This window comes from Sabethes cyaneus, chromosome 3 (genome assembly GCF_943734655.1).
Source record: "Sabethes cyaneus chromosome 3, idSabCyanKW18_F2, whole genome shotgun sequence".
Lineage (NCBI taxonomy): Eukaryota > Metazoa > Arthropoda > Insecta > Diptera > Culicidae > Sabethes > Sabethes cyaneus.
The window spans coordinates 17,117,795-17,142,197 of record NC_071355.1 but is presented as its reverse complement, the minus strand read 5'-3'; the positions used below and the strand labels follow the sequence as shown (position 1 = coordinate 17,142,197).

Below are 24,403 nucleotides of genomic sequence, written 5' to 3'. Positions count from 1 at the left end.
CGCCGATTGTTGAACGTCGATGACGGTGGACATTGACGCCAGTCGTGATTTTCGGAGGCGTATCACCAACGGAAGTCGTGTGTCTACTACAAAATGAGAATGAAAAGAATCCTGTTGATGAATTGCTTGGTATCCTTGGCTTTCAGATTCCGGTCTTTTGACACATGTGGTATGTTTTGGTTCTCCAGGAACATGAGTAAGTTATGGAAGAAATAGCCTAGTATTTTATGCAATCTTTCTGGTACACTTTCTGGTTGATGGCCAAACCGCATAGCTTGAATCACGGCTTAAAAATTTCCTTATTGGATATTGCGACGTACAACATAACCTTCGATTCAAACCTGTGCTTGAACATAGACTTAATATATACATCGCCGTTGGAAGATTTGTAGATTTGTCTTTAGTGTAGAATTGGTCGTTTTCAGGTATCTGGGAATTAGATGGAGGAAAGTATGTTTCATCATACAGAACAAAAGACTTTTCGGCGTACTATCGAATCATTCGGCGGCATTGGGATTTTATTTCCCAATTTCTTTTGGACATTTTATTTCTTAAAATGTTCCACGCACGCAGCTTTTCCTGTTTCGACGACACTTTGAACATGACGGACCATATTAGAGCAAAATAATGTATGTAGGTAACAATTTTCTGAAGGATGTAAGGATTCCGCTGATTGTTCTGATAGAAAAATATTGGAGTCATTCTGATTGTCAAGTTGACACCCGTTACCGTGGACTTCTTAAACCACTGCGGTCTAACACACTGAAAGTTCGCGCACAAACTGTACCTTGTATCAAGTCGTTCGAGGATGAACCGAGTCCGCACAGCTCTACGACGAACCCAATATTCAAAAGGCGGCTAAAGCTTGGCGGGCACGATGTGCAGAGCACGCCGCAAGAATGGCGGACAGTTGCCCAGCGAAAATGAAGTTAGTTTGCTTTGAAAATGGCAGAAACAAGAAGACCAGGAGCACAGCTAATGAACATATTTTACGTTCAGGACATCAAGTTCATTTCGGTCACTTTTTTCGGGGAAACTCTGTCACTTTTTTCTATAAACAAGGCAGTCAAAATTGTAAGTTTATAAACTTGCTGTCGCAGACCCAGAAAGCAAAAGCGTGATTGTGGCCGCCATATAACCCAGCTCGCGAGAACCGAATCGTATTCACTGAATCCTTTCTCCAGCGTGTCTAGTTTTAAGCCCATTATTTCGCAGAGTTGTGCCCTCATGTCGACCATTGTGACTCTACCAGCTTTCTGGTATGTTTCAACTACGACGTCTATGACGCCTTTAGCGTATTCCAAGCCGATGACATTATTAAGAATTATTGATTAGCATGCTGATTGCATTCATTACTTTGACGCCATCATTTAACTGCTTCTGAAGTTTTTCTTTTCTAGCTGCTTCTTGTTGAGGTGTACCTCGTTCCATATGCTTGTAAAAGTTTGTTCCACCGGTGCTGGCAACAGCGTATGTATCAGTTGCATTTTTGCCAGGTCATGCCATTTTCAAGCCGGAAAATAAGCTCGGTTGTCATCAAATATATTCTCATGATCAAAACCACGTTAGGTTGTGCAGTCAATGTAAGCTCGAGAGTTCCCCTCTCGTAACTACCAGTTCACTAAAGTTCTTCTATTTCGCCGGTTGCCAACATTTTCATCGATGTAACCGAAAATTCAGATACGGTTCGCTATTAGTTGGCATCAGATTGCCGGTTTTGAAGCATTGCAGTCACAAAAATGAAAATATCTTATATCATTGAATATCTCAAACCATCTTACCTCATAACGCTAAATTGCTGCTGTAGTTGCTGGGGCTGATGGTGCTGCTGTGGCTGTTGCTGTTGTTGTTGCTGCTGCTGTTGTTGCTGCTGCTGCTGTTGTTGCTGCTGCTGCTGTTGATGTTGCTGCTTATCGGTGCTCTGCTTGCTGCTGGTTTTGCTTGTCGAGGCCACCGACGAAGAATCGGAGTCGGACGACGAATCCGATCCATCGTCCGAGTCCGACGAGGATGACGAAGAGGACGAAGACGACAGCGGCGACTTGCCGGGTGGCTCCGATTCCACCGGAGGTGTTTTCACCGTCGTCATGTTTGCTGACGGACTGGCACGCACTAGACTGCCGACACGACTGCTGTGCTTGACCGTTGTTCGTGGTATTAATCTGTTTTGCTCGGTTTATTGTATTTATTCTTTGTTTTCATTCAACAAATGAAAATCGTTTCCGCTAAGTTTGCCTAACGAAGAACCCTTTCTCTTTGTCTTATGGGGACATGCGATGTGCAAAAGGTCCTGCGAAGGAAAAAAATGAGCGTTATTTGTCGTTAACATTCAACGGTAATTGAGGTGTTCAGTAAATGTTTTTCTAAGCTTTATTGCGACCCTTGAATGAATAAAGTCATAAAACATGTTGAAGCCTTGTACTCAAACTCAAGATCAAGCAATTGAATTGGTGCAAAGAAATAATTATTTTACGAGTTTTAAACCACCCGCTATGCGAGGCGATTAATAATTCAGTAAATCAATCTTGAGTCAAACATTGAATATCGAAGCCCTCTAAACGTTCGCCTCTATTCATTACCTGTCAAACAAATAATAAGACACGGTTTTTGAGTGACAGATTTTATGGCTCATTTACCAAGTACCTGTTTCTTTCCTTTTGCAGTTGGGAGTTTCAAACATCGGTAGCAATAGCACACACTACCGATAGGTCGAAATGGAAGGTGTGATTGATGGACGGTTGTAAAACATGTTTGTGGGCAAACGAGCAGAGAAAAGGTAACATCCGAAAACAGATCGAAGGGTGTGACGGTAAAACTCCCCAAACTACAAATACAGGGAGAAGGTTCCCTGCGGAGACAAGATTTCGCATATGCAATGCGGCGGTTCAAGATAAAGTGTGAACGTAAATCACAACACGCCCTTTTCCCTGGGAGGTCGTGTTTGTGGTAACCGATTAGCAACAAGGCCGTTTCGGAGAGAAAATTAATGGTTTAATATTGACTTGTCTAGCTACTTTGAAGAGCTGCATCGTTACGTGACCATCCGAACGTTGGCCACTATCGAGGCATGACGAGCATTCCAGTCGTTATTAAATTATTTGAAATTATGATGCGCAGGAATATTCTAGGGCAATTTTAGATTATGCTCTCTCCACAATAGAGTGAACGAACGCGCTTGAACCGTTCAGAAACCACAACTCGACCTCGCAAAACATGACACAACCCTGGGAAACTAATCGTTAGAAAAACCACAGAGAACAGACATTCATCTTAATCTCGCGGGCTGTGTAAAACCCAAAGCCGTCATATTGAATGTATGTGGTAATGCTCCCGCTACGTGGCGCTCGTATCGATGGAACGGGTTTTGATTGCTTTGATTGGCTTTAATTGCTCACCGAAACATTAAAACTAACTGCGTTGCTACAGTAACTACAATCTAAATTTAACAAAATAGATAAACAATATGAGCATTCTTTTGAACTGTTTATTTGGCAAGAAAATTAATTCTAAAAAAATGGTTAGCAAAGTGATCTCATTGTTCTTGCAGATCTTGCATTTGGTCATGCACGTGGTTTTGCAATTTGTGTCCTTTCATCTGCAATATGGTGATCGAACCACACACGTCTAATGCTACCACAACCTTCAGTAGTCTTCGATTAAGATCACTTCCGTCTAATAGAGAATTCGTACTGCCCGTTGATGTATTTAATACTGGCACTAAGACTGTCCACGAGCGTCAATTGTAGCTTAACGCCGAGTCTGCGTTAAACTCAACGACAGACGCTTCTAACTTCACCGTCTGATGCTGTTTTGCACGGAATCGGACAGTTCGGTTTTGGCACATCCAGCAGCCACCTTTCATTAGAACGCACGTAGTGAAAAAGGCTCAAATGTTTCGATCTGTAATAGCAAAACCAAATGCTATTTATTGAGTATACAAAATATCTCTTTTTACCTGCTTTACACCAAATGTTTTTATTCACATTCAAATCGTTTAAAAATTTATCCTTATTGATATTCAATAAACAAACACCAGTCGTTGCTACAGTGACTGACATTGGAGTTGCCAGTTATTCAAATAAGTAGAACGTAGCAAGAAAATATATTGAATATGGCAACATTGAAGCAGCGCAACTGGTGCACCATGCGATAGATGTCGCTAGTGTTATATTCAAAATTTTACACACCATTTGAATGAAATTTTGTATGAACATAAATGTCTGTTCTCTGTGGAAAAACTACTAAACAGCTCTGGTTCGGAGTTCGCTCGCAAAGTTCAGACCACCGCTGGTCATGTGGTGTATATTACCTCTTGTGGGACAGGGTCGTTTTGGATTCTTGGTCAGTCAAGCTTGCTCAGTACAACTCCCGCATGTATTGCTGGTAAAGCATGTGGATCATAAAGGTTTTGTCCATATTGATTCATAATAAAGAACAGTTTCAAGCCATTTTTTGATAAAACTGTCTAGAGATTTGTTATAGAAAGCGAGCGATCATATATAATTTCTAGGTCGTAAACTATTTCTTTATGGGGCACGATAATTCCATTATAGGAATGTTGAAGCCCGATCTCAGATCTGTCGTATTTTCAGAGAAAATACTCAGATCTGTCGTATTTTCAGAGAAAATACTCAGATCTGTCGTATTTTCAGAGAAAATATCATAATCATAAACTTCTCTGAGTTGACGTTTAGGTCAATGTTGCGAATCGAGAGAAGAGTCAACCATGCCTACTCACATGCGAAAGAGTATGAGAAATATAGATATTCTGCTACCCACACTCGCGCACGCACATCCTCACATCGGATCGTCTTCCTGCGTTGCTTATTCCCGAGTCAAACTCTTTGGGAATCAGCTGCCCCTGAGGCTGGTGGCGCACTGGGATACAAATTTTGCATTACTTTTTCTTCTTCTCCCTCGATTCTACTCACGGGTGGGAGCACGAGCCGTCGCGAGTAATCGGTATCAGCAGATCGGGCTGCAAAGACGAACGATGAGCGATGACTGTAGCTGTTAGCTAAACGCACACTCGCAAAAACTCGTTGCGGTGCATGAAGAAATAAAAGCGGGAGCTTTAGAGGGATGCTTATACCGAGGTGTTCGTTAGAGTGAGTACGCGTGTAAGAAAATTAGACCACACGACTGTGGGCTTCACAACACTGGCTTAGGTCGCTATCCGAGCAAAAGACTACGGTTACCTATGTCAACTTGTAGTTTGAAACAGTTATTGCATTGGACAACATAGCCGGAAATTTCACAAACAGCAATGGACCCAGCTGGTTACCTTGAGGCACTCATTACTACAAATGAGCTGGAAATGTTTCCCTTAATTTTCGCATATTGAACTCTGGTATATCATTAGCCAGTTGTAAACCAGTCCTTCAATGCCAAAATCCGCAAAGACCTACCGTGACTGACCGCACATAATTGCGATCAGCTCCTTATTCCGATCACTCAACCTAAATGGTCAATTTTTAGAATATTGAGCCAAAATCTGTAGTAAATGAGCACGCTTAGTTATTGTGCTATGTGTTTATGTGTCAGTTGTTGAAAAATGACTGTCTTTGGGCCACCATGTACTTCAAAATAAATCAAATTCGACAGGCAGAAACAAAAAACGCCATCAAAATGTATTTTCTTAGCCGAAGTGCTAAGCGCACGATCAAATTTGCTAAGAACATAGCAGCGTGAAAACATATTACCTTCTTCGGTGTTCTATGATAACTAATAGATACAAGCATATATAACCGTTTTATATCAAATTTGGCTAAAAAAATGCTTAATTTGCGGAATTTATTCCATTAAAGTAATTGATCGGAATTATGGACATAATTTTTTTTCTGCTTCTAATTCCGATCACTATATCAAAGTTATAAACTGGCAAAATGTAAGCTAACGAAGTTACTATTTGGATTTTACGATTGATTGCAACGTGATAACATGGTAGGATTATCGAAATTTTTTGACGTAGGACTACGTCTTACGGCAGGGTGTCAATCAAAATTTGGAGTTAAACCACGGTCACGAAATAATGAAAGATGTTGAACGCGAATAGCTCTTCCAATTTAAAACGGATTTTGATCATTAGCGATGCAGCAATTGTATGGCTTTCTTGAAAAGATTGTTTGCCAATCGCTAAATAGTGAAAATTAATGAAAGCTTTCAAGCTAAAAATTGCTAAAAATGATAGTCTTGCTTCCCAGGCACGGACGACCATTACACACACCAAGCTTGTGGCTGGAACTGATTGCCATAAGCAAGCATAAGCATAGGCACAAGCATAGGATTCCGCACGTGTGCTGCTACTCCGTTATTGACCAGGACCGATGAAAATTACAAAATGATGGCTAGAAAAAGCATGCTTAGGACAGCGCACTGTTCCTGTTTGTGCAACCTTATCAGGTCCCTGCGTGCTGATCAATACAGACGCCAAGCTTGTGGCTGCTGCTGATTCAAGACAAAGAAGCAAAATAAACTTGCATGTTTTTTATTTACTACAGAGCACAGCATAGCCTAGGTGCTACATTCCGATTTGGAATTTTGACCTTCTGTTTTTATACGACAGACTTCGTAGCCTGTAAGAATACGGGACAATTGTGCTACAAATCCTTTGACTCTTTCAGTCGAGATTCGAACATGTGACGTCTAGCTTCCTGATCAGATGATTCTAGCAAAAATTTTACAGAATTGTTGCTCAAGTTGATATTTCTATCAAACTTTGTTATAAATGTTTCTACCAAGATTCTATCTCATCCTGTTACTTATAAATCGCTTTGCTACAATTTGGTTATACAGCAAGACAGAATACTGATTTTCGTTACTCATATGGATATAAACTAGATAAATTATATCATAATTTGATATATTTGTGATATGTCTTGAGCAAATTTTGTTACAATTTTAGTTATTTCAACTGGTAACGAGACCAAGTTTATAACAAAACGCAAAGGAGACTTTGTTATAAAATACTTATTATCTAGAACTCATCCTGTTATAAATTTGATATATTCATATGATCGGGTTGTTAAACCAGCGCCGTACCTCCAAACCAACTGAAAGGCTCAGACGTTTTGCTTTTCTAACGCTGCAAACAAGCGACAGCGCAGTTATGAACTATCTTATTAATGCATGTTCTTTTAATATAACAATAACATATTATTTTGAGAACTTAAGTTTTCTCCTAGAACTTTGTTAATAGCTGGACGCGTGAGGCAAATTTCTATACTGAAATACTCCGACTTTGGCACTGGTAAAAATATTCGTTTGTGATATCACAAAATAGCTCACCTACCATAAATACGGTACAGCAAGATAATATTATTATATTGTGTGTTTTTCTCACTTTACGTTATTTTACGCTACACATATATATACCAATATGGTGTAAAAAGTTTTCTTTAATATTCGAGGTTTCTTCGCGAAAACCAGCCTCACGTAGTTCTACGCCAACTACGCGGTCATGTCTGGAACACAACCTTTCTGATTTGATTTTTACTATTATTTGTGATCAAAGCTTTATGAAAACGTCGAAATGACCCAATTTTATTGTAATTGTAACAGTTGAACAAAGATAAAAGAAGAGGAAAGTTTTATAATCCGCTTGTCGATCTTTTAAGTACACAAATTTTATGAATATTAAGCTAATGATAATAATGATCATTAACGCAAGCAGAAGATGACTGTTAGGGGGATTGTCGTCAAACTGCATAAAAGCAATACATTTTAGATCCATTTCGTACGAGTTGACAAAAGTTTTTTGCTTTAACAGCTCATCATGACGTGATCGGAATTAGATACACCTGTGATCGGAATTAGAATCACCCCTTATAATTGATGATCGGAATTAGGTGCACTGATGCATCATACTATGATGCATTTTTTATAACTTTCGGTAAATAATTTAGGCATTTTAGTATTTTTCCATTAAACATAATTGAAAATACTTGCTAAAGACACATACTGTGTTAAAAAATATCAAAGCAATATTTTTCAGTAGGGACTCATAGATGAATCATGCCTTAGGTGATCGGAATTAGGTGCTTTCACGGTACCATATAATCAGTCTTCAAAAGACAGCTTTATTTGAAATCCTTTTGAGATATAGTCATTCACTCATGGTTCTTTCGCAATTGTTTGACGAATTTTCATGGAAGCAATATATGATTACGTGACCGTTCTTGACGACGTCTCCAGGTATAAAATAATTCCCTTACTCTAGTCGAAGTGCGTCAATAAGATTCAATTGTTGCCATTTTTCCAGCAAACAGTCAACTGGGGCTTGAAGTTCATTCGTCTGGCCAACGAACTCTTTTCCTTGGGATTGCCTTGCGAACTTCGCCAACCCAAAATAAATTGGATGGAGAACTGACCACAGGCTTGTCATGGTTCTCGACGGGTTTCGTTCCGGTGGCCGGTTTATTCGGACTCACTGAGTCACTTCGGCGGCGTTTTGAAGGACGATCACGGTCAGGTATCCGCATCGGGGTTGCAGCATTAATCTTGTCGGCGAGTTTTGCAACCTGGTGGTTATTCCTGACAATTTAGTCTTTGAGTTCGGAGATTCCATTCATTTGGCCCTCGATGACGGTGGAGATGACATTTCCGAGAGATGAAACCACGAAACAACCATTTTCATTTCCCTATTTGAATCAATCGTGCGATTGTCGATGATGGAATAACTCGGTTATGCTTTATGCGTTTCAACTTACTATGTATATTTTAGCCATCGGACGCCTATCGGAAGTAGAATCACATATTTTAGGATTTATGATTTGATACGAGCAAAATATTTTGTGATTTAACAGTATTCTAAATAAAAAACATTACACTAATTTGAATTTTTACAATCATAATTTTCACTTCTGAGCGTTTCATACTAATTACACAGTTTCGTTAGTATTCCGCTGGGTTGAGTTCTCGTGGGTTGTATTGTGCTTAGTCTCAATGTTGTGAAGTTTTGGTATTAAACCGTCATATGCTGCGTTGAACTGTTCTACTGTTCTTTCATCGCCGAGGACTCTGATATGGAATACTTTTTATTTATTTGTGTTGTCACTGAGACGGCTAAGACCATCGTTGGTCCATCTTGCCAAATTGACTATCCGTTGATATGTGGAGTAAAGTGGTGTACGTATGTGTAGTTTAAGAACCGAGGGTGGTCTTGATCATATTTGGATTTTGGTTTCTTTTAGGAATTTAGTTATTTGAGTCATTTCAGGTTCGCATTCTTCGGTAAGTACACTGGTTAAAGGTTTGCAGTATTCTAGAGCTGGATATTTTGCTCGAATGTTGTTATATTTTGGGCAATAAAACAGAATGTGTGCAATGTTTTCCGTTTCTGAGCATAAATCACAACAATCATTGGTTTCCCAATTCCATGCGGCTCTTCTATCTTTGGTCATCATGTGACCTGTTCTAAGTCTGTTGAGGACTCTTATTTCTGTCGTTTTGAGAGTCATACCTTTAAACCATATATGTTGTTTTGAACTTTTTTGTATTTTTGTGTACCACTGACCCTTCATTTCGCTTGTTTTTCTGAATTTACGATATAAGTTTCATGGACTTTGTGAGTGTTTATAAGAAGATTGCAGGCACTTGCAGAATTAGTGAGTATGACTGTTTTGCCGTATTTTTGTTTGGAGCTCCATTCAATTGCCTCGTACATCGCTAAAAGCTCCCCATTAGTGATTGTGGTTTTTTTTTACTTTTTCAGCTTTGAAGATATTTGCGGTTTCGTCGTAGATGGCAAAGGCAGTGCCGTTTTTCGTTTTACTAGCATCAGTAAATATTCGAGTATGTTGTGTTTATCGCTTCATTATATAGGAGTTGCCATTGTGGCACTGGCATATTGTTTTTATTTGACTGGTCGGGAACTAATTTGGTTTTTACTCTCTCCGTGATGTCCATCTCCGGTATAAGCCGGTTCCATGCAAGCCACGCTATTTCTTTGTCTTTCGGGTGGGTTTGCATTATCACGTCAATATGCTTGTCTGCAACATATGTAAGATACGTTCCGTTTGGTTCTCCCCTGGAGAGCGTTTTTTGTACGAATGTTGCTAGCTGGTTCTGAAAGTATCCGGATCTGATAATTTCCTTTTTGGTCAGAAGTTCCCTCCTTACGTCTAAGGGGAGTTGGCCAGTTTCAGAGAGCATTACATGTATGGGGGTAGTTCTAAGGTAACTCATCGAAATTCTAATATGTAAAGGAATTCTGGATTGTCTGTCATTTTTGTAGATTGGTGTCAGCCGCTCCGCCGTATATCGATGCACCGTACTCCAACCTACTTCTTATTAAGGCGTTACCAATCTTGACCAGCGTTTCCAGGTTGGTTTCTCTTTTCCTGCCACTTAGCAATTTTATTAACGGAATTTTTTTTTGCAGCTTTCTGGGCGCTTTCTGTCTAAGTTCTCTGTCTAAAGTGAAACCAAGATACTTATGGACGTTGACCAAGGTAATCCTTTCTCCTTTAATAGAAATTCGCAGGTGGTCAGTTTGCTTTCTTGTGAACGGGATTACTGCGCTCTTTTTGAGATTTATAGCCAGTCCTAGGTTGTCCATTATTTCGATCAATTTAGTGAGGATTCTGTTTAATCTAGACGCCGCGCCTTCTAATGTGCTATTATTAACCACAATAACCGCGAAATCGTACGCGAAGTGGACTAATTCTCCCTCGTCTCCGTTCATATCGTGCAATTCTGCAGTATATAACTTAAAAAGAATAGGGGAAAGGGGACATAGCTGGGGTAAGCCTTCGCTAACATTAATGTTGACGTTTCCTTCCTCGGTTTTCAGTATCACTAATATTTTGAGAGGGCAAGAGGTTTTTACCGAGTCAAAGGCTTTGGATATGTCCAGGAAGGCTACAATGCATTCCTTCCCTTTGAGCTTGTTTTCCGCGATAGCGTTGACGACGTAATTAACACAGGATGTTGAAGAGGTATGCTTCCTGAACCCGAAGGAGTTGTTCGGTATTAGTTGTTTCAGATCTGCAATTTCTGTGATTCGGTTTTTGACGGCGGAGTTGATTAACTTGATGTTGACGTTCATTAGGGCTATAGGCCATTTGGAATTTAGAAGCGATTGGTCGCAGTTGGGCTTTGGAATGAGACGGATTTCCGTGCAACGCCATCTTGGTGGGATGTTCTCCTCAATAAAGACTCTGCTCAACATTTCACATATTTTAAACAAGATATCTGGCTCGAGTTTTTTTAATATACCGTAGGACATCCCGTCCTCTCCTGCGGCTGAGTGGTTCTTTCTAGTATTTAATGTTTTTGAGATTTCTTCTGCTTTCAACGGTGTCTCGTATCCGTCGAGATCTTTTTCCGAGCTTCCGAATGGGAGCACAATAGAGCTTTGCTTATTGCCGAAATAGTGCATGGTTTTTTTCCGTCTTGTAATGATAGTGAAATGTTTTTCCTTACTTGTCCCATTAGAGAGGTATCTATTCCCCCTTAACGATGTTCCAAAGGTGTTTGGCTGGAGTGCCCTCGTCGATTTTTTGTGATAAATCTTTGATATACGTTCGTTTCTTTTTCCTGAATTCTCTTTTGAAGATTGCCCTTTGCTTCTGAAGGGCTAGGTAACTTGTCCTTGTTTTGGTCTGATTATATTGCCTCAAGGCAATACGCTTATCTTGATACCGGGCTGAGAGCTCCTCATTCCACCATTTTTTAAAGTAATAGATCTGTTGGTCTAACGTGTCCAGCCAGTTGAAGAGTTGTTTGAGATCTTCAAGTGCGTCCTTGTTATTATTAGATGGTAAATACACAGAAACTAGGATAAGTGGATCGAAACCTTTAGGTATATGTACCCCGACTAACTCTAGGAATTTGAAGTTTGGCACGTCAATTTCCTTGCACATGAGTGTGGAGCCAATAACAATCCCGACAGCTCCGTAGCCGTTGGGTCGCCCTTTGGAAATAAATTCAAAGTTTTCTGAAGGGTTCGTTCTCTTTCAGCCAAATTTCTTGGAGTAATGCTATTTGAATGTTGTTTTCGATCAGAAAGGCATATAGTGATTCTCTTGTTTGATCTGGGCGTATGCTTGTAATGTTTATTTGTAGTATGTTGAGCGCTTTACGAGACATTGCTCATTGGTGTTGCTATTCTTGCGTCTTCTGTGGTGAGGTTAAAAGTTTCTGCTTGTAGGATGTCGTTTATTTTGCCAAAAGCTTGAATAAGTAGTTCCGAGTCTAGTTCTGTCCTTGGATTTTGAATGTTTTCAGCTAGCTGGTCTCGAAGGTCAGAAAGCGGCTTCAACCACGTTCTTAAACGAAGCTGTCGCAGTAGATCAATACGAACTTGGGCTAGAAATTCTTCGTCCACCGTGGCGTTGATAGTCTTGCCCAATCGGTTCTCTATATCGGATGTTGTTGGATCATGTGGTTGGACGTTCGTTTGTCTATTTGCCTTCTGAGTATTATGTATTTGTGAAGATTTTTTCCAGTTTCTCTGGTTGACAGGGCTCTGGGTGTTGGCTTCGTTGTCTGGTATACCGTTTTGTGAGACGGAAACCAGCTCAGGGAATTCTTCAGTTTCTAGTAGCTGAAATCTATTCTCTAGTTTTGGGAAGTTTAGCTCTGCTTCGGCGTATGTTGAGCCTTGGTTTCGCATTTGGTTTATGATCCGTACTCTTCTCTGGCGTTCGACGCAGTTACGGTTATCAGCTGAGTGATCGCCACGGCAGTTTGGGCAGCGGGCCGACTGTGTGCAGTTTTCAGCGTTGTGTTCCTTGCTGCAATTTTGGCAGCGCTGTTTGGAGCGACAATGTTTCGCTGTATGCCCAAATCTCCAACAGTTTTTGCACTGTTTTACTAGAAAAACGTAGATCTCGGTGCGAAAGGCACACCCGTAAAAGTAGACAGGCTTCGGCACTTGTTTTCTTTCCACAGTGATTTTGATGTTGGTGTTGGTATCAAATCTGTATTTCCTTTGCTAAATATTCTTTCCACCTTATTGATTTGATAATCGCTCGCTGCGTTTTCTAGCAATTCTTTTTCGTCGAAGTCGAGAGGAACGCCTTTAATTAGTAAGACTGTTTCTTTAAAGAATTTGGCAATGGAGAGTTTTAGATTATGTGGTTCGAAGTTTATGCCCTTAAGCTTGGAGTACTGGCTGCTTTCCTTAAGTTCGATTTTGAATCTGAAATTGCCGATTTGTTATTTCGTTAAATCCGTGAAATTTAGCACTAGAAAAAATTCTCCCTACAGCTACTGGGTGGGAGGGAAATGGTTTTTCTAAGTCGTGGGGTTCCAAATACACATCTTTTAGATTATCTTGATGGCCGCTTTTCGACACCTGTCCAGAGCTGCTAGGCAAAGCGAACTAGACACTAGAATTTATTTAATTCACTCCTCAAAGCAAACAATATTCGAATTACTTCATAGTACTCAATTGACGAATCAAGGTCCAAACAATTAGATTTATCGCGAAATGTAATAAAAATTAAAATTTTCACTTCCTGAAAGATCTTCAGCTCAAGACGCGTCTTCGAAAAAATGAACCGATTTGGAACACTTCCGCGGTTTCCCGTCAGCCTGGTCGTCAGTACGTGCGGTTATTCGGGTATTGTCAAATCGAAACATGTGTCCTTCTTGGATGGAGTGTTGCGATAGTCCAGTTCTGGCATTCTTTTTTTTGGTGTCATCACCGTTTCCCTTTGCTATTCGTACTTCCAGGTTCCTTCCTGTTTGTCCTACATACACATTCCCGTCGTCGGTGCCACATGGGGCGGAACAGATCACATTTGTCTATAATTTTCGGTTCCATCTCACTCAGTGCGCGATAGACCTTTTCATTGTTCATTCTTTCTTTTTTTTTTGGAGATCATAGCTTTTGTGTTTGATTCTGCTGTTTTCGGTTCCATTTCCTTTTGTTTGCCTTGCTCATTCAGAGGCGGTAGGCATACGGATCATTTGGTAGATTCATTTATAATTACATTTTTAAGAAACTTGATATTTTTTCTACTTTGTATAATTTAAGAAATCAAAATTAAATAAAAAGGATTCCATCGATCAAAATTCTATTGCCGATCGTTCGGCTGGGACTATCATTTTTTCAATGCACAATAAAGTGTGTGCAACCCCCACCAGGGGCAAATCGGACGCGTGAAAGCGCGCAATGAAACCTTACACCAAAACGGCTGCAGTACTGCGCCGCGTACCATCTTAAAATAATCGCGCGCACTTTTAAAGCCTGCATCTACCCCCCCTATCCACCCACTCGCACGACTTGCCTTCGCTTCCCGCCTTCCAATAACTCAATCAACATCTGCCAGTTCGGTCGATTCCCCCTTTGGCGCGGACTACGAACTAACGAGCAGCTTCATCTGTTGGACGGAACGCATACCCGTTGCATCGCCCCCAGACAGACCGCTGGACCCACCGCCGATGAATGCAAACCCGAAAGGGGAAACCCGAAGAAAACACCAACGATTTACCCACAAGTGTGCTGATGACGTACACGTTTTATCGCGATCTGCCAAGAAGGAAAGTTCACACCAACACCGGTGCAGGTGCGGTATACCGGAACCTACACTAGCAAAGGGTTGGGAATGCAGACTAATGGAAAAAGCAGCAGTTGTTTGGCCCCTCTAAACCGCGGTAATGGAAAAGAAATGCGGATGGAAATTCTTTTCAAGAGTCTCTTGAAAATTGCTTGAATTGGTCTTCAAGGGAAATTGTTTCATTGATTTTACCGCAATGTTGGGTAGGGGCTGCCTACCAGAAGAGTTCAGTAAATCAAAGTTAACTGAACTAACTATAAAAATATGCCACAGGTAAATCGTAAATGCAACTCAGTTTCAAAGTTCAATGAGAGCGCTGTTCTGCATACCAACCTACGTGGGCTCTTTTGCGTATCTAAATCAAAAGGAGGTCATACTCTTCCGTAGCTAGACCAATGAATTCAATTCAATTCGATGCTCTCAGATATGAATCTATTTGTAGAACAGAATTGATAAAGTAATAATTGAATAACAGACAGACAGAATATTGATTGACAAAGTTTTAATTGGAATATAACCTCAACCTAATGAGATAGGCACTTTTCGGTTCCGCTGATGACAGCCACCGTTTCGTAAAATCGAATAATCAATCGTTCCCTCACTCTTCCGCAGCGCACTTTCCCACTCTCGATTAACTGTACCCAAACTATCTAGTCGAACGGGTTATACACAAAACCACAGTTGCTATTGCTAATAAAAATTCCACTTCGGAAAGCAAAAATCCAGGTCACTTGCAAGCGAGTTCGCTCGTCGCTGATGGTTCTTACCTAAATTACCATTTCACCTTGTCACACTTGGCTCTCTCTATCCGCGTCCGGTAGCCTCAGCCACCAATCCAAATGCATTTTGCATTCCCGCTGCGTGGAAGCTTTTCGAACCAATCTAGCCTAAAACTACACTTTTCTTCTATTCCCAAAATCGGTGCACAATAATTACACACGAAACAATTGCATCCATTTGCAACCAAATTTTCACTTCACGGCACTGCGAAATCCTTCATCCAAGGTAGCCAGGCAAAATAAAAATTCTAAAATGGCGTCGCTGCGTTACCAGACGGCACTAGTGCGAACACTATCTAGTGGGCCGTCGGCTGCGAAAAAAAATCACTTTTACTGCCTCCGAAGTACTCCAAAGTAGCGAAAACCACTCACTCCCGACGCGGCACCAGTTCCGGACCACTTTGCTGCTCACTTTGACCACTTTCGGGTGCGACTAATCGGTGTAAATATTTACGAAAACGTCCGCTGTCGCTGTCGTAATCGGTTTCGCGGAGGAAAAAGTTCATGTACTGCTTTTTTTCCCTGTACGAACGAGCATAAAACTCCACTGCGGAACCAATACTTTTTCAATCTATTTTGACACGAACGCCGCATACACACAGCGGCACAGTATGCGACGCAGGCAACCGTGCAAGTGTGCAGGCCAAAGATGCACACGCATCATAAAAGCTGCGAATGTGTGTTTATGCAAACCACCCCGCAAGCAAACATTGCAGCATGATGACAGCGAGCGCCGTTTGACTTTCTTTTTCTGACAGCTACTTTGACAGCCACAGCGACTGTCATATTATTGGTTTGCGTCCAAGCTTTGCCATCTTGCGTGCTTTGCGATGCCGAAAGTTGCATGCTTTAAATATCCAGTATAACAGAATGCTCACCGCCTTCACGCGGCATATTTTCTGTATATAACAGTTTTGAGTTGGGCATTTTTAAAAAATACCGTACAAAATGCGTCGAAGAATATCAGAATTTCATGGAATTTTACAACTCTATTTCGGAACTTCATGTCGACCACACAATAGGTTCAGAATTCACCACACGCACGTCCGAGCTCAAAAAAAAGTATACCATCCTTGAGATGCTCACGAAAGGTCATTGTCCGTAAGTGGGCCAAAACATCGGCATTTTACAAACTGAGCTTGGGGGTTTTTACACAGGTTGGTTTACTAACATAATATTATATTACCTGATCAAAACAAAATTCTAAAAAATCAAGTTCTTCTATTTTCCCACAAAACACCAAAGGCAATATTTTGATTTTTTCAGATATTGCTTATTTTATAAGCTCACTAGCTGACCCGACAAACTTCGTATTGCCACAAATTAACCTGTGTTGTACATAAATCATGAATCTCGGATGATCTTTGTCACTTCTCGAGTTTTGCAAGCCCCCCAGTGGGCGGCGCTTCCGACGGCGGGTCACCGGCAACACTCGCGACCGGCTCGTCCTGAATGATCTAGTGTTACTATAGATAGTTTTTGTGGTCTTGTTATTGATTAATGTTTTATGAAAGAGTCTCGAATTTCTCGAGTTGGATTAGTTTTTGAGTTTCGCAAAAAATTCTGTTTTATTTGTATGAGAGTCCATATCCCCCTACCACAGGGGTGAGAGGTCTCTAACTATCATAAAATAAATTCAAGACTCAAAAATCTCCTACATGCCAAATTTGGTTCCATTTGCTTGATTAGTACTCAAATTATAAGGAAATTTGTATTTCGTTTGTATAGGACCCCCCCTCCTAAAGTGGGGAGGGGTCCCAATTCATCATTGAAAAAAAAATTGTCTCCAAAAACACACACATGCCAAATTTGGTTCAATTCGCTTGATTAGTTCTCGAATTATGAGGAAATTTGTATTTCATTTGTACAGGAGCCCCTCCTCTTAAAGTGGGGAGGGGTCCTAATTCACCATAGAAAATTTTCTTGCTCTCGAAAACCTTCACATGCCAAATTTGGTTGCATTTGCTTGATTAGTTCTCGAGTTATGAGGAAATTTGTATGGAAGTCCCCCCTCTTAAAGGGGAGAGGAGTTATAATTCCTCTTATAAAGAGGGGAGGGGTCTCAATTCACCATAGAATAAATTCTTGTCACCAAAAAAAACACCCACATGCCAAATGTTGTTCTATTTGCTTGATTAGTTCTCGAGTTAGGAGGAAATTTGTATTTCATTTGTACAGGAGCCCCCCCCTCTTAGAGTGGGAAGGGGTCCTAATTCACCATAGAAAATTTTCTTGCCCTCGAAATCCTTCACATGCCAAAGTTGGTTCCATTTGCTTGATTAGTTCTCTAGTTATGAGGAAATTTGTATGGAAGCCCCCCCTCTTAAAGGGGAGAGGAGTTACAATTCCCGTTATAAAGAGGGAGGGGTCTCAATTTACCATAGAATAAATTCTTGTCACCGAAAACACCCACATGCCAAATTTGGTTCTATTTGCTTGATTAGTTCTCGAGTTATGAGGAAATTTGTATTTCATTTGTATAGGAGCCCCCCCTCCTAAAGTGGGGAGAGGTTCTTATTCATCATAGAAAACATTCTTGCCTCCAAAAACACCTACATGCCAAATTTGGTTCCATTTGCTGGATTAGCTCTCGAGTTATAAGGAAATTTGTATTTCGTTTGTATAGGAGCCCCCCCCCCTCTTAAAGTGGGGAGGGGTCCTAATTCATCATAGAAAAAAGTTTTGTCTTCAAAAACACACACATGCCAAATTTGGTTCCATTTGCTTGATTAGTTCTCGAGTTATGAGGAAATTGGTATTTCATTTGTACAGGAGCCCCCCCTCTTAAAGTGAGGAGGGGTCCTAATTCAACATAGAAAATTTTCTTGCCCTCGAAATCCTTCACATGCCAAAGTTGGTTCCATTTGCTTGATTAGTTCTCTAGTTATGAGGAAATTTGTATGGAAGCCCCCCCTCTTAAAGGGGAGAGGAGTTACAATTCCCGTTATAAAGAGGGAGGGGTCTCAATTTACCCTAGAATAAATTCTTGTCACCGAAAACACCCACATGCCAAATTTGGTTCTATTTGCTTGATTAGTTCTCGAGTTATGCAGAAATTTGTGTTTCATTTGTATGGGAGCCCCCCCTCTTAGTGGGGGGAGGGGTCTCTAACCATCACTAAAACCTTTCCTGGCCCCAAAAACCTCTACATGCAAATTTTCAAGCCGATTGGTTCAGTAGTTTTTGATTCTATAAAGAACACAGGACAGACAGACAGACAGACAGACAGACAGACAGACAGACAGACAGACAGACAGACAGACAGACAGACAGACAGACAGACAGACAGACAGACAGACAGACAGACAGACAGACAGACAGACAGACAGACAGACAGACAGACAGACAGACAGACAGACAGACAGACAGACAGACAGACAGACAGACAGACAGACAGACAGACAGACAGACAGACAGACAGACAGACAGACAGACAGACAGACAGACAGACAGACAGACAGACAGACAGACAGACAGAAATCCTTCTTTATAGGTATAGATTACTCGCGATACCGAGTGTCCTAGAACAAAGATTATTTTTATAAAAATGTAAGAAAATATTCTTAACAATCGAGAAAAAATATCAATCGGAAAAAACTTTCCACAACAGTGGAAAACTTTAAATAAAAATGTTTTAAATCTTGGAAAACTTTAAAAAAATTCTGTTGTCTGCTTCGTGCTAAAAGCGTTACCACCATTAACACTCCGGCAATTTATTTCTCGAGTTATTTAGGCTATATTTAGAGCTAACGTACAATTCATTTTATATTAAAAATTTTTACACATGTTCAACAAATCTTTTTGCTCCCTCATTTTAAAGCCTATTGTAAGAATGAATGAATGAATGAATTTCTTATTGTCATATTAACTATAGATTAACTATAGATATATCTGGCATATCCCATACAGGGGATATTAAAAATAATTTGCAATAGTCTTAATTACTTATTTTACTTTCACTTTATTTAACCGGCAAAACGTGCATCGTACTCGCTCAACAAACACCGAAGCTGAATTAAAATGCTTCTGATTTGGTTACAGCGGATTTAATTCTAAAAGCAAAGCCTGGGTGCTAATTCCGTTATCGAAATTTGACCTTCTGTTTTTATACGACAGACTTCGCAACCAGCTGTTAGAATCACCCCATTGACATCTCTATAACGAGCTGCAGTGAACGTCAGCGACAGCATGTCCTGGGCTCAAAATTTGACAGCGGGCCCAAATCAGACTGCTGGCAGTTGAGTGAAACGCAGTGCTGACATGCTATCTCATTTTCGCACACACGAGATGTTGGCAGCGAAAACATGGTTGCGTGCCTATGGGGTGGTTAGAATACAGGACAGTGCGGGGTCAGTGCTACGATCCTATTGACTCTAACAGCGGATTTAATTCTGGTAGACGCTGAATAAATTTAAGCAAAGGCCCCTGTATTCTATAAGTGTTTAAGTAGCCAACGAATGCGCTGTAAATCAGCTGCTTCACATAATAGTGTCACAAGCAGATTAGGCGCATCTTCAACCTCTCCACAATCCGTCAATATTCTCAATAATTGTGCTATACTAGCGGAATAAACGGTTTGTCATCTTAATAAACCCCCAAGAAACATTTATGCGCTGATTAAACATTTTAGCAGTCATTATTATTCTGCCATAGCTGAATAGCGTATTTAGTCGAAATTAGAGATCTTATACAATCTATTTCATTTGAGGCAGGAAAAACACTGGTTAAGCAATTATATCGCCCTTTATATAACCGCTGTGCGCCTTGTTTCCAGCTTTGCGCAAATTGGTTATTTAAAAACGCGCAAAAGCCCCTATTAAGCTCCATTGCAGCTTCGAAATCAGTTATTAGCAAGCCAGAAGCTTGATAAAATCACCAAATTTAGATGTTTAAGAGCTGATAAAAGATTTTTATTTCTAAAATTCAACCATGGTTCAGCCACAGGTTGAAAAATGCGCAGCTATAAAAGCGTTTGATCAGCCAGAAATTGTTACTTGGGTAGCTGCTTTCATTCAAAGCTGCAATGGAGCTTAATAGATGCTTTCGGGTGTCTTTAAATAACGAACGAGAACGAGACATAGATTTGCAATGCTTTTTCAGTCGCTTAATCAGCGTCTCATCAACCTTTATACAGCCAAAAAATAATCTATTTTTAAATTAAAAAAAAACGTCATATTTATTTTGCTATGGCGTCGTAAGCTATTGTTTAAATTTCGAATAACTTGAATTCGTATATGCAAGCTAATTAAAAATGCATGTCGTTATCTTTATATTAAATGATAAATGGGCTTATGGTTTGAAAGCTACATAAAGAAATGTGCTACAAAAGTATTTAAAACATATTTTTGTTACATATTAGCATTAATTCAATTGAAAATACCGTGGACCCCCGTTCGTTTGACCGTTTTTAATCTGAACACATTTTAATTTGAACCCCGTTGGTTTGCACGACGAGCAAATTAAAAATGGTTCAAATGTCATTCTCAATATGACATCATTCGCTTATGCAGACAATGCATATAAACACGATTTGTTTGTGCTGATCAAGCGTGTTTAATGTAATTCACATTGCGTTTTCCCAACGATTATGGTAGAAATCCGATCGGAGAATGAAATATTCGCTGCTTGCAACTGCCAACTGAATCAAACCACCAAAACAATTACAAACAGCAGGGCAGCCAGTTCACACTAGTTCCAGCATATTTAGGGTTACCAGTTGTTCAAATTAAAAACGTAGTTTGCATGAGGAATCGTTCAAACGAACAGGGGTCCACTGTACTTTACAATTGATTATTATTTAAAAATTACTGTCGACATATATCAAACGAAACCGAGTTATTGAAAATCGGAGGAATCCTTAAAAAGTCATTCAAACTTTAACACTTAAGCACTGTATATTAAAACTTGCAAAACGAGCAAAGTCGAAATATATCAATCAAGGGTCGATTGTATATAATGTATGTATATATGCATGCGTGTATGTATGTATGTATGTATGTATGTATGTATGTATGTATGTATGTATGTATGTATGTATGTATGTATGTATGTATGTATGTAACTATGCATGTATACATGCATCCCGTAACACCGACCATCAGGGTTGCCACATGCACAGATTATTCTGTGTTTAACAGATATTTGAAAGAAATCGCCTGAACAGAATCTGTATGCATAGAATACAGATTATCGCCAAATTACACAGATTAAACAGATTTTTGAGCTTTTACAAGAGAGTGAAAGGGACAGAAATAGTCAGCAAAATGACTCTCTATCTCTTTCACTCTCATTGTTTTGTATTGGACAGATTTTTGCACAGATATTTTTCCTCGCCGTGCAGATTGTCAGATTTTTCCAACAAAAAACACAGAATTATATGTGGCATCCCTGCCGACCATACTTAACTGCACCGAGTTTCTACTGGCCGACTTCTGTCAACCCGACGCTACTGCCATCTCCAAACGACCGATTATTTCACCAAACATGACACTGGGAATACTGGGATGCATTGTTGTTAGTATTATGGATGCCCCCGTCCCCCCCGCCGTAGTCGCGCTGTTGCCGCCAGCGTTCATCAGTCATTCTGGTCCTACGCGTGAGTGTGGAGAAGGGGGCTTCCAAAATTCTCTTCACGGCAAGTACACATTTATTAGTATACATCCGGCGACTGATTCGTACCGTGTTTCCAGTACTACACATTTGCAGGATCCGACATCGGTCCTTACTGAACGACACGTTGATGACGACACTCCAACTGCTGAACTGACATTCCACCAGAACGACCGTGACCAGCCACGTAGCCAGAGGTGGGGGTCAGGAGCCCTATCTTGGCTCCTAATACATTATATGCATATCTACTGCTTATAAATATAATACATTATAATACATTTAATGTATTGTAGTTCTAAACGCAAAAATGTGCATATAAAACAGTTAAAATCAAAATTGGGCGCCCGGGCCCCCCTTCTGGCTACGTGGCTGACCGTGACCTCAGACATCTGCATGTCTCCTTGCCCAACGTGATACTGGGACGCACTGTAGATGGAATTAACCGTACGTGCTCTCGGCAGATCTTTGGGCCGAACTACGAAGTCTTTCGCTGTGATCGAAGTGTGCTCAACAGCCGTAAAGCTACGGGAGGCGGAGTCTTGATTGCGGTTCACCGCCAGTTGCAGATCTTCGTCATCGAAAACGTCGAGTGGTTGCCGGTCGAGCAAGTATCGGTAAATATCAAACTTTCAGATCGTAGACTATTGTTGTGTGCCACCTATGTACCTCTTGACCGCATCCGAAACCCGGTTATTCTAAATGCACATATTAATTCAGTTAACCTAATAGAATCGATGACATCTGCGTCGGATGACATTATTTTTCTGGGCGATTTCAACCTACCAAGCATTGAATGGCGTGAACGCGGCAACGGGTACACTGACATGGGTTCATCAACTTTATCGCCTATCAATATTGAATTGCTCGATTGCTATAGTACTGCAACCGTTCAACAAGTAAACGATATACTTAAAGAAAATGAGCGCCTCCTCGATCTATGCTTTGCCAGTGTTCGTAGTCAGGTCCCGGAAGTGACGATGGCGCCTACCCCGCTTGTCAAGCATGTTCTGCATCATGCAGCTCTGCTAATTACTACCAGCCATCAAATTTTCCGTGACGTAAATATTGCGCCTCCGGCCGTCTTCTACGACTACGCCCATGCTGATTTTGGGGATATTTTAAATGTTTTAAGCAGCAACAACTGGAGCACAGTTTTAGATAATGACGATATAAACACTGCTGCCACAACCTTCTCCAATATCCTGAACTACGTTATCGATCGTCACGTTCCCAAAAGAACTACTCCCGCTCAGTATCAGATACCCTGGCTAAACACTATGTTGCGACGTCTCAAATCCGAAAGGAAAGTTGCTCTAAAGAAATTTTCGAAGTACAGGACCTTACCCCTCCGCAACCACTACCGGTCGATTAATACAAGATACAAACGCCTGAGTCGTTCCTACTTTCGAAGCTACCCGAGTAATGTCGAGCGAAGATTGAAGCGTAACCCTAAATCTTTTTGGAAATATGTCAACGAGCAACGGAAAGATGACGGTCTACCCTCGGTTATGCTCCTGGGTGATAAAATGGCGAGCAACTCCGAGCAAATTTCTGAACTGTTCTCGATGAAATTCTTCAGTGTATTTACTGATGAAAGTTTGACGATTGCAGAGATATCCACAGCGACAGAGTGTGTTCCTTTTCTGGGTCATTCATTGAACAACCTCACTATCGACGAAGTGATGGTTACATCGGCCGCCGCGAAGTTGAAACTTTTTCGATCCGTTGGACCGGACGGTATACCACCTGTGTTCCTGAAAAAATGCATCCACGCTATCGCTGCTCCAATGAGCCATCTTTTCAGCTTATCCATTAACTCAGGTATCTTTCCCTCAGCATGGAAATCGGCTTACATGTTCCCTATGCATAAAAAGGGAAATAGGAAAAACGTAGATAACTATCGTGGAATCTCTGCTCTAAACTCAATTTCGAAACTGTTGGAGCTCGCCCTGTTTGAACCAGTATTTGTATTTTTTAAACAGTATATCTCTGATAACGAACATAGACTCTTACATCCTACGTGATAGTTTCGATGCCCGGTCGCAAACAGATGTCATTTACACTGATCTTTCCGCAGCTTTCGATAAATTGAACCACCAAGACCAATTCGCTATTGCTAAACTGGATAAGCTTGGCATAGGTGATCCGTTGCTGCGTTGGTTCCAGTCATACTTATCCGATCGCCACTTAAAGGTGAACGTTGAGGGCAGTCTCTCTGGATCGTTCACTGCTCATTCTGGAATACCACAAGGCAGCCATCTTGGTCCTCCAATATTCCTTATCTACTTCAATGACGTCAACTACCTGCTTAAAGGTCCGCGACTCTTGTTTGCTGACGACCTCAAGTTATACTCAAAAGTCGAAAATCTATCCGACGCCGCTGTCCTTCAGCAGGAACTATCGATCTTTGCCAAATGGTGTGTCGACAACCGCATGCTGCTTAACCCCAACAAGTGTAAAGTCATTACATTTTCCAGAACTACTGCTCGACTCTAAACTTACATTTAA

At 40.7% G+C, this 24,403-nt stretch overlaps 1 protein-coding gene across 2 annotated transcripts in view; it reads right to left on the bottom strand.

Moving 5' to 3' along the window:
* Positions 1–15,756, bottom strand: part of LOC128739222 (histone-lysine N-methyltransferase ash1) — a 45,089-nt gene extending 29,333 nt beyond the window's left edge. For both annotated transcript variants that reach the window (XM_053834677.1, XM_053834678.1), the window contains exons 1-2: positions 15,275–15,756; positions 1,782–2,290 (exon numbers count right to left, since the gene is read on the bottom strand). In XM_053834677.1, coding sequence (XP_053690652.1) covers positions 1,782–2,089 — 308 coding nt within the window. In that variant the 5' untranslated portion in view covers positions 2,090–2,290; positions 15,275–15,756. The remainder of the gene's footprint in view (positions 1–1,781; positions 2,291–15,274) is intronic.
* Positions 15,757–24,403: the final 8,647 nt, after the last annotated feature.